The 11,680-nt window shown below is 36.6% G+C and overlaps 1 protein-coding gene across 3 annotated transcripts in view; it reads left to right on the forward strand.

Annotated features, from left to right (window-relative positions):
- The window catches only part of arhgef39 (Rho guanine nucleotide exchange factor (GEF) 39), a 146,103-nt gene extending 137,230 nt beyond the window's left edge, over window positions 1-8,873 (forward strand). For all 3 annotated transcript variants that reach the window (XM_028804965.2, XM_051935775.1, XM_028804982.2), the window contains one exon: window positions 7,366-8,873. In XM_028804965.2, coding sequence (XP_028660798.1) covers window positions 7,366-7,536 — 171 coding nt within the window. In that variant the 3' untranslated portion in view covers window positions 7,537-8,873. The remainder of the gene's footprint in view (window positions 1-7,365) is intronic.
- Window positions 8,874-11,680: the final 2,807 nt, after the last annotated feature.

The raw sequence follows: 11,680 nt of genomic DNA on the forward strand, positions 1-11,680 counted from the left end.
ATGAAAGCTGTGTAAGGAGAGATGAAATGAAGGTAGAACATGAAGCAAAACTGGCAAAGACAGATGTGAGAATAGTCAGGTATGGTGTGTCACAAGGTGAGAGAATGTTGAATGCAAAGTTGAGAGAGATTTTGTGTGGAGGCATTTGGCGTTGTCCTAAAAATATAAAATGAAGAATTGTACATTGATGGAGGCATAGGGGATGCGGCTGGGGAAGAGGCCAAAACAGACATGGTTGGAGGTGGTGGTAGATGACAGAAGGAGAATGGATCTCACCTCTAAACAATGCCCAGGACAGCAGAAACTCGAGAAAAAAATGTGGGTCTACCAGCTAGCAAACCTGGAAAATGGTAGTTTAACCAATGATGTATACTTGACAGCATGAATGTGGTTTCACATCAATGATTCTTTTTTGTGAGGCCACTTTATCCATCACAATGTAAGGCAGAATGCATGGACCAACCTTAAATGGGTTAATTTCATGCACAGTCAAATTTACTAATATTTAGACAATTTAGGGTCACCAGTCAACCTGAAGTCATATTTTTAGAGGTGTAGAAATATATAATTATGACACAATATATTGTATAGTGTAAGGTCCATAAGTATTTGGACAGTGATACAATTTTTATAATTTTGTTGCTCTGTGCCACCACGGTGGATTGGAAATTAAGCAATCAAGATGTGATTGAAGAATAGACTTTCAGTTTTAATTTAGGGCATTAAACTAAAACATTGTATTTGCCATTTAGAAAAAACAGCCATTTTTAAACAAGGTCTTTCCATTTTCAGGGGCTCAAAAGTATTGAGACAAGCTAACATAATCATGAATATAACAACGTTTTTCAATACTTTGTTGAAAATCCTTTGCAGTTGATGACTGCATGAAATCTGGATCCCATGGTCTTTTCCAAGTGCTGGGTTTCCACCCTACTCAAGCTTTACCAGGCTGCCTTCAGGTGCTGCTTGTTCATTGGACTTTCTGCCGTCAGTTTTGTCTTTAGCAAGTGAAGTGCATAACCAATTGGGTTGAGGTCAGTTGATTGACTTGGTCATTGAAGAATATTTGACTTCTTTGCCTGAAAAGCATTTGGTTTTCTGTCATAGTATGTTTTGGTTCATTGTCCATCTGTACTGTGAAGCATCATCCTATCAGTTTTGCAAGATTTGTCTGAATCTGGGCAGACAGTATAGCCCTGTACACTTCAGAAATCATCCTGCAACTTTTGTCAGTAGTCATATCATTAATAAACAACAGTAACCCACTTCCATTGGCAGTCACGCATGCCCATTCTGGTACATATTGATCTTAATTTGTCCAAAAAAACTGTTCCAAAACTGGATGGTTTGCAGCTTGTTATAAACCTTTTGCATTTACTTAAGTGAAGTCTTTATTGTAGGTTTTGGGAATAATAGACCTACCTACCAGCAAGTGTTCTTGGTTTCGATAAATGTTGTCAGTTGTTTTTTCTTCACCAAGAATAGAATTCTGCGGTCAAAGTAAAGATGTCTTCTGTGGTTAACCAGGCCTTCTGGTATTGCTGGGCTCACCAGTGCATTCCTTCTCTTTAAGAATACACCAAATGATTGATTTGACCACTTCTGGAGTTTCTGCTATTTCTTGGATGGTTTCGTTTTGTTTTCTCTGCCTAGTGATGGCCTGTTTTTACTTGCATAGTCAGCTCTTTGGACCTTATATTGAGCGTTCACTGCAACAGCTTCCAAGTGTAAATCCCACACTTGGAATCAACTCCAGACTGTCTACCTGCTTAATAGTTAATGAAATAATGAGGGACCTGCTCACACCTGGCTATGGAACAGCTTGTCAATCAATTATCCAAACACTTTTAAACCCTTGAAAATGGGGGGACCATGTATAAAAATGGCTATCATTCGTAATTTGCTCATGCTATATTTCTGTTAAACCCTTTGAATTAATGCTGAAAGCCTACATTTCAATCATGTAATTATTTCTTCATTTCTAATCCATTGTTGTGGTGTAATGAGCCAAAATTATGGAAATTGTGTCACTGTCCAAATACTTATGGACTTAACTGTAATAGATATGTCAAAGATAATAATCTTTTTTGCATTTTAAAGTTATGTTTTTTTATATAACCAGTTTGGCACTTGCATAGCAAGTACACTGTTTTTAAAATTCTTTAGATGGTGCAGTGAACTCCAGTGGAAATTAGCCTGTCAAAAATTTGTGTCTATTCTTGTACAAGGAATTGATGACAAATACTAATGCTAGCATGATTGTAAAGATACCATTACCAACATAATGTTTAGTCTACATTTTAAGTTGTTTGTATCGATTAATTTTTGTTTATGCAGTGTTTCACAGATGATAGTTTGTTTTTAAAGTTACAGTTTGCAAGCATTGTCATATGAAAATCGAGTTTGCTGGTACTCTACAAACATAGGACTGTTTCACATTCAAATTGAGCGCATATTCAAATGTGTATTACACTTTGAATTTTCAGAGCTGAACAGTTTTTAAGTGTTTTAATACTTAAGTATTTAGAAAGCGTGAACCAGTGCATGAAGCAGTTAAAGAAAGTTTCTTTGTAGTGTGTGTTAAAGAACTAAAAACTGAGGTAAAGTGTTGCAAAAAAGTGGTTTTTCTCTGTAGTAAGAAAATGATAAATTTTGCTTAAGGGTATAAGATGATAAGAAACAGATAAAAGCCATCATACATAGACAGTAATTAATTACCTGATGTTAATGTAGTCCCATAGTATCAAGGAACTTAAACATGTAATGACATGCAGTATGCAGAACATTATCCATCCATCATCCAACCCGCTATATCCTAACTACAGGGTCATGGGGGTCTGCTGGAGCCAATCCCAGCTAACACAGGGCGCAAGGCAGGAAACAAACCTTGGGCAGGGCGCCAGCCCCCCGCGGGGCACGCACACACACACTAAGGACAATTTAGAATTGCCAGTGCACCTAACCTGCATGTCTTTGGACTGTGGGAGGAAACCGGAGGCAACCCATGCAGACACAGGGAGAACATGCAAACTCCACGCAGGGCGGACCCAGGAAGCGAACCCAGGTCTCCTAACTGCGAGGCAGCAGCGCTACCCACTGCGCCACCGTGCCGCCGCAGAACATTATGTTGTAGAAAATAACATTGCATACAATCAAGTTGAACTTGTACGAGAAATGACTTCATAGGCAGACTAAGAAGAAAAAAAAAAATCAGAAAGTTTATATTTAAAAAAGAGAGAGTGAAAAGAGACAAAACCTAACAACAGAATTCAACTCCAACCCGAGATGAGAGGAGAGCAAACAAATTAGCAAAATAGTGCTTATTTTAATAGTTTATTAATTAAGTCTTGGTCATATTTTTAAAAAAAAAAAGTTTTAAAGAGATCCTCTAAGTGAGAATTTGACTAGATTTTTTTCCAGTTTAAAATAGTATTGAACATCAGAACACACTGATTTAGAAATGGTTGCTTGAGATTCTTCCGTTAAACAAACTAGTATGTACTAGTAGTGTAGGTATAGCTTTCACCACTTTAAGGCTATCTGGGATTACACTAAACACAGCTTTTAATGGGTTACAGTGATTGTGATAACAAGACTGTCTGATAAGTATTCAAAGATTTTTGTCCACAATTATGTTAAGCTGGTGCATTTACAAAAAAAATTTTTTTTGCTCAACCTGACTCACATGGTGGCTATTCTGGATGACACAGAAAAAATAATCTGATTGCATTTGTGTTCTCGTTCTTCATACAAGTATTTGTTAAATGAAAACCCAAAATTTGATCAGACTAATGCAGGACTTCCTTATATGTCCCAATGAGGAAAAAAAATTGCTCTTTTGCTTCAAAAATGTGCCGAAATATTGTTTGCTTTACAAGAAAGAAGATATTAGCTTATGAAGGTAACTGGTCTACTGTAAGTACAGATTTATCACATAAATGAACCTGTATTTAATAACTTTAGAGAAATGGTGTACAGCAATGAGGTATTGCAACTATCCCAAATTAATATCAATTTAAATGAAAAAGTGATTTCTTTAAAAACAAACAAAACACCTGAAGAAATAGAATTTGTTTTATTGATAACCAACTTCTTGCATCTCGGACACTCATACAGATACAGATTACAACATAGTTATTGCAGTTTCTGGCACATGTCTTTATTTAACTTTTTGGAGTAACTTACCATTAATGTGAGATTCATGTTCTCATCTCTTTCTGTTTTGCATAACTTCAAACTGCATATTTGCTGTGTAGTAATGCTGCACTGTACTATATATCGTGGTTAAAGATAGATTTGAAAAAAGTGAATGTACATTATTGTTACTTTAACTTTGTAAATTTCATCTTAATTTCAAATTTTATTTATTTCTGTATCATACTGTTAATGTATAAATTAGTTTTAGACTATCATCTTAGCCAGATAATTGATTGTATATGGAGGAATGCCTTTGTGACCTGGGGTTAGAGTAAGGTCACAGTCCTTCTTGCATCTCATAAAAGGTGAATAATGGAGGGAGGTCTTTAGAAAGGCAGAATGTGACAGAGATCTATAAGGGAGCAAAGATAAATGTTAAAAAGTTATTAGAAGTGTGCAAGAAGTTAAGAGAGTGGAGTTTGTAAACTAGTCGCAGAATATGGAGGGAAAGAAAATTGTATTTAGAATTGTGAAGCAGCTGGCATAAGAAAATTTAATAAAGTAGGTATGAAGTGCTTGAACAATGCTGAAGTGAACATCTTGACTGACAGAAGAAGGATTAAGGATACCTGGTAGAATCATGTAGAGAAGTTGCCAAATTAATAGAATGAATGGGATAATGATGTCCATGGTAAGAAAATAGAAGGACCAAGCTGGAAGTTTTCAAAAAACAATCACAAAAGCACTGAAAAAGATGTACATGGGTAAATCTGTGAGCCAAACTGAAGTGGTGTTTGAAATGTTGAAGGAAGCAGAAGGTCCTGAAGTTGTATAGTTGACAGAGCTGTGTAAGATGGATGTGTGTAAAAGATGAATTCCTGAAGAATGGAAAAGAAATGTGTTGATTCCAGTAAGCTATAAAAGGTACTCCATTAGAGCGTAGGTCATATCAAACAATCACCACTAGAAAGAGTAATGATGGTGCTTAAAGTGCTAGGAAAAATAATCTGGGATTAAATGAAAGCTGGCAAAGTGCAGTTTGGTTTCATGCCTGGAAAGAGAAAAACAGATGCGATATTTTTGTTGTGAGGCAAATGGTGGTTGGTGCATGGCTATGCCAAGTATGTGGTAAAGGTGTTGAGAGAAACTCTGCCCAATGCACAAATGTTTGTAAATGGTTACATAAAAGATATTGTAATGTGAAGGGTAGTCTGTAGGAGGAAAGTGTGTAAATGCTGATGTAGTAAATAAATATTTAGATATTGGCAGTAGAGTTATTTTGGAGAAAGTAGGATAGTCCTAGTAGGTGATGTGCTGAGTGCAGTCAGAGGTTCTGTTACAGCAGTGATAGCAAGGGTGAGACATGCATGGAAGAAATTCCAGGAGCTGGCTCCCATTTTGACTTGTAAAGGAGTCTTTGTGGCATTGAAGGATAAAATTTATGGAAGCTATGTGATGAACAGTATGTTCAGTGGGTTTGAGACATGGCTGATGAAAGAAGAACATGAAGCAAAGCTGGAAAGAATAGAGATGAGAATCTTCAGATGGATGTATGGAGTGTCACAGGGTAAGATTAGAATGGATGGTGAGTTAAGAGAAAGACTTGGTGTGGGGGCAATAGATATTGTGCTATGGATAAGTAATGGTGGTTTGAGCATGTGGAAACTACCCTGTTTAACCTCTTGGGTCATAGGCAGAGTACTATTTTCTAAAAACTTGTACAGTATGTGACATCACCAGTCACCAATGAAAATCTGCCAGAAGAAAATTGTTCTTTGGAGGCCATCAGGAAATAAATTGTTCTCTTACTTTTTCTTAATGTAATTCTAAACAGCCATTCTGACACGGGAAAATAATAAAATGAGGTTAATTTTATTTAGTTGCGGCTACACAAATCTGTATTCAGATTAAGATCCATAGTGTTTAAGATAAATTCAGAGGAGTTTATGAAAGTATAGGAATGTTTTAGAATACCAGAGGCAAGCCTAGCTGCTGATAGAGATGCAGACGTTTCCTCAGAGTAATGCCAGTTGTGTTTAGACAAAAGGAGAAATCATTCTATTAAATTTGTTTTAGTAAAAGTAAGGTTAATGTGTTTTCTGATATCTGTTCAAAGCATATTGCCTCTCTCCATTTGTGCACGTGTTCACTGTATAATGGCTAAAGCTGACCTTGAAAGTTATCTTGGATGTTTACACTATACCTTGAAAAATTCTTTGTGCTTTACATCTACAAAATTAATCTTATGTATCAATAGTTGTGCTGTTTTCTCATGACAAAACCTCAAGCTGTTGAAAATTATAGGTGTCTCTCACTAAGTTATGTAGTGAAAACCTTTAATCAGCTACATTTACCAACTTTTGTGCAAAAAACTTTAAATATCATCCTGTTTGGCAAATTTAAAGATTCAGATATTTCAACAAGTGTCTGAAGAACTTTAATATCGAAATGTAAAAATTCACTCTATATAAAAATGTCTCAAACGCAGTATGTTCAAAACAATCAAAAAATTACATAAAAGTATTACCTTAATAAATCTGTAAAATTTGCACTTAATTCGGTGTTACTTAGTTGTGTTTCTTGCAACATTTCTGTGATGTACATGTGTTATTTTACTCTTCATTCTGATGTTTCTTCTCAAAACACTAGAAAGACAAGTTGCATGAGACCATTTATTGTAGAACTTTTATCAATTCATTTTTCATCCAACCTTTCCCACAACTTATCAGTTTTTGGGCAACATTTGATGACTTTAGTTGTTTGAGTGTTATTTAATGTTGACCTTTAAGAACTCCTGCAGTGCTTTTTGACTTGTTGCTAGAATATGTGAAAAAGATATAGTCTGACATGGATCTTGAAGAGTTACATATCATTAAATTTGCCATGTATAAATAAGATTTTGTTGGTTATTTTAGTGCTTAAAACTGTAAGAAAGTGTTATATGTACTTTAAGAAATGCAAAGAGCCATTTTTTCCCTCAAATGTGTCAACTCTATTAAAATTGGAGGTTGATTTTCAGAATGTTTAGATTTTGGATCAGTTAAAAGTACATTTTCTTTTATAGATCTAATAAATTGGTGGACAGTGCTTTAGAGCAGAAATTGTATGTTTATTTTGAAAATAGATTAAAATGGACACGGCATATGATCGTCAAAAAAGATGATCTGGGAGAAGACCTTGGTGTTACTATGCTTTACTGACTGTCTTTACTTATGTTTCATCTTTCAGTTAACCTTCCCACATGAGAAACTTCTGCTGATGTCAAATGACCAGGAGGACATAAATGACTGGTACCGGTGCCTGTCGTCTGCCATCGGCCAGGTCTCCTCTACTAAGCTGACTGCTTCTGCTACTACTACTGACCTTGTGAGCTGCTCAACAAAGGTCGGAATAGATTAATTGATCAGCTAGACCAAGCATATGACAGTCTCAGCCTTAATTGAATCCCAAAAGGGGGCAGACTGGGTTATTATTACAGGAGCAATCCAATACCATTCATTAAAGACTCTACAGACTATGCAGCTTGCTAATTAGTTTATTATACAGACACCTATGATGAGCAGAGTTGTCATTTTGCCCTTTATCGCACAGGGGATGTTATTAAAAGTTTAATCAGGTAGTACTGACCATCTCTGATGGCTTGAGAATGGCCATTACCAGGGTCGCCCCTGCCATACAGCATCTGACAGGATCACAGCTGGAGGTTTGTATTTGAGCTGTTTTAAACAAGTTAAATGTTACCCTGAAGTAAAAGTAGTTTTTTTTTTTTTTTTTTTTTTTTTTTTCTTTTCCCGGTAAAGTGTCTAGTTGTAGTCAATAACAAGCAGCCTAATATGGATCTTTTTCAGTACCCACTGTATTCCTAAAAATAATATGTAAGGTAACATCAAAACTTCAATATTTTTAATGTAATAACTGTTTTAAAATGTTAAAATGTGGGGGAAAATAGCTTAGGACAAGAAAAGAGAGCCTCTATTTTATTATAACAACTTAAGACATTTGTTTTATCTAATGGCAGAAAAAACATTTTTTTTCCCAAAGCATATCTATCTTGTCAGTGTCTTAAAGAAAGGAGGAGATCATCTTGGAGATTAGTTTTAATTCTGTGAAGGTGACATTAGAAGCTGATGAAATGAATTGCCCTTTATCCTTGTTTGCCTATGGTTCTTTATCTTGAGATTGATTAAGGAGTCATTTTCCTAACTTTTTTTTAAAGTGATGAAGTCTTATTTCATTATTTTCTTTTTAAATTTCCTTATTTTTATTTCCAGGACACCTTGTTTTAAATAATTTTAACCGAGAATGTGATATTGAAAGAAATGTTCATGCAGTTTGCATGACGAAGGTTTTTACATATTCAAATTAGCCAATTAGCAAATGTGTCTTGTGTCTGGCTTTCATTTTGATTTGTGGTGTTTGTTTTTTATTTGTTAGATTTGTAAGTATTCTATATACAAATATATAATTTGAAACTTGATTTTGAACATGTTACACCACTATCTACTGTAAATATGGCACTACTTCGCTAAATCTGTATTTATTATATATCAGAAGCACCTGTGCACTAAATCAGTATGCTGTTACTACTTGTGGGTCATAATGTGCAATTCCACTATAATTTTTTTATTTTCATCTAATGTGCTATTTTAGTGTTTTCATATTATATGTGCACTAGACTGTATGTACAGTGGTTTATTGATTGTAATTTGCATATTAATAAAAATAACTTGACCCAATATTTTGCATTTCTTTTTCCTCAATGCTTCTGTGAAATGTATGGGTTTTTTTTTTTTTTTTTTGTAGTTGAGAAGTAATTTTAAAAAACATAGAAACAAGTATATATCCTAAAGAAGAAAAAAGTGTTTAAAAAAAAAAAAAAAAAAAGTTGACTTCAACTGCAGATAATTCCAATGAGCATAAGGAATACTCCTAAACATGGAAGAGAGTCCGTAGCATCTTTTGAGAATGGACCTATTTTTGTTTTTGAGAAATTTTGCAGCGGTGAGACTGCATGGATGGATATGGTCAATTTCTAAATGTAGCTGGATTATGCCTGTCCTACATAAAATGCTTCTTCATTGTCATGGAAGATGGGGGCAGCACCTCTAGATTGCCAAATAGTGGTGAGCCAGTTTCTTTTTAGAGATCATATGTCTCTGCCTCAGATTCAGGAGGAGCAATGCCACTTCTGCCCTTACTGTTGAAAAGTGGACTATTTGTTTCAGAATAGATATTTATATATTTAAAAGTATATAATAAAGACTTGTTTTATAATACATATACACACACTGTGTGTCAGAAATAGTGGTGTGTAATATATGGAGAACCACAGGGAACTGTCCTGTCTCCCTTCATATTCACCCTCTACACAACAGACTTCCAGCACAATACCACCACTTGCCACTTACAGAAATTTTCAGATAACTCATCCATCACAGCCTGCATTAACAGATGGAGATGAGTAAGTGTACAGGAAGTTTGTGGAGGACTTTGTCTTGTAATGCAGGGAGAATCACCTGCAACTCTACATCAACAAGACAAAAGAGCTGAAGGTGGACATCTGGTATACTAAGGAACATCTGAGACTGGAAATCATTCAGGGGAGGGTGTGGAAGTGGTACAGAGCTACAAGTACCTAGAGGTCCATATAAACAACAAACAGGACTGGTCTGACAACACAGTGGCTGCTGTACAAGAAAGGCCAGAGCAGACTGTACTAGCTAGGGAGACTTGGGTTTATTGATGTATGCAGAAAGCTGCTAGAAATGCTCAGTCAATAGTAGCCATTGTGGTGTTCTATGCTGCAGTCTCCTGGGGAAGCAACTTGAGCTCAAAAGAAGCACAATGCTTGAACAAACTTACCAGAAAAGCCAGCTTCATCATAAGACTAACCCTGAACACACTGGAAGCTGTTGTGGAAAATAGGATGATAAAATCGGATGCCATCATAAAAAAATCCTCTCTATCCCCTCCAGGAAGTGCGCTCTCTCTGAACACTTTTGGCCACAGGCTTATTTCACCACAATATGTTAAGAAGGGCCCCTGGCAGTCTGTTTTGTCAACTGCTGTGAGGCAATTCAATGCTGCCTCCCAATGTACTCTCTACATTAATTTTGATATTTATGCACAATATTTATAAATTGATTGATGATTTGCTTGTATTATTTATCCTGTTAGTCTGTACCCTTGTTTTGTGAATCAGCAGATAACTTAAAACCTCCTTTGTAACTTGTTTAAGGTTTCCCACTACATTTTGGAGATAACACTTATAGAATATCAACAACCAGAATAGGCCTGAAAGGCATCCAGTTTACATATTAGATGCTTGTGGATGACAATTTCTTGGTGTCGTCTTCGTTTGGTATTCATGGTGTACCACAGCATTTCTTAGAGTGGGAACCAACAAATCCAAGCATAAATGTGAGTTTTTCTCTTCAGGAAAAATTACACCAGAAGCCTCTAATAGGTTTTGTTTATTAATGATGTTAGTAAAGTTGACCAAAGTTTACAGTAGCCATAGGACTGCAGATGTTTTACTAGACAAAGTTTGAGAAGTCTTCGTCTTTCGGCTGCTCCCGTTAGGGTTTGCCACAGCGGATCATCTTCTTCCATATCTTTCTGTCCTCTGCATCTTGTTCTGTTACACCCATCACCTGCATGTCCTCTCTCACCACATCCATAAATCTTCGTTTAGGCCTTCATCTTTTCCTCTTCCCTGCCAGCTCTATCCTTAGCATCCTTCTCCCAATATACTCAGCATCTCTCCTCTGCACATGTCCAAACCAATGCAATCTCGCCTCTCTGAATTTGTCTCCCAACCGTCCAACTTGAGCTGACCTTCTAATGTACTCATTTCTAATCCTATCCATTCTCGTCACACCCAATACAAATCTTAGCATCTTTAACTCTGCTACCTCCAGCTCTGTCTCCTGCTTTCTGGTCAGTGCCACCATCTCCAACCCATATAACATAGCTGGTCTCACTACCGTCCTGTAGACCTTCCCTTTCACTCTTGCTGATACCTGTCTGCCACAAATTACTCCTGACACTTCTCCACCCATTCCACCCTGTCTGCACTCTTTTTCACCTCTCTTCCACAATCCCCATTACTCTGTACTGTTTATCCCAAGTATTTAAACTCATCCATCTTCGCCAACTCTACTCCCTGCATCTTCACCATTCCACTGACCTCCCTCTTTTACACACATGTATTCTGTCTTGTTCCTACTGACCTTTATTCCTCTCCTCTCTAGAGCATATCTCCACCTCTCCAGGGTCTCTTCAACCTGCTCCCTACTATTGCTACAGATCACAATGTCATCAGCAAACATCATAGCCCACGGGGACTCCTGTCTAATCTCGTCTGTCAATCTGTCCATCACCATTGCAAATAAGAAAGGGCTCAAAGCCGATCCCTGATGTAATCCCACCTCCAACTTGAATGCATCCATCACTCCTACCACAGACCTCACCACTGTCACACTTCCCTCGTACATATCCTGTACAACTTTTACATACTTCTCTGCCACTCCCAACTTCCTCA

This window comes from Erpetoichthys calabaricus, chromosome 1 (genome assembly GCF_900747795.2).
Source record: "Erpetoichthys calabaricus chromosome 1, fErpCal1.3, whole genome shotgun sequence".
NCBI classification, from domain to species: Eukaryota; Metazoa; Chordata; class Cladistia; order Polypteriformes; family Polypteridae; genus Erpetoichthys; species Erpetoichthys calabaricus.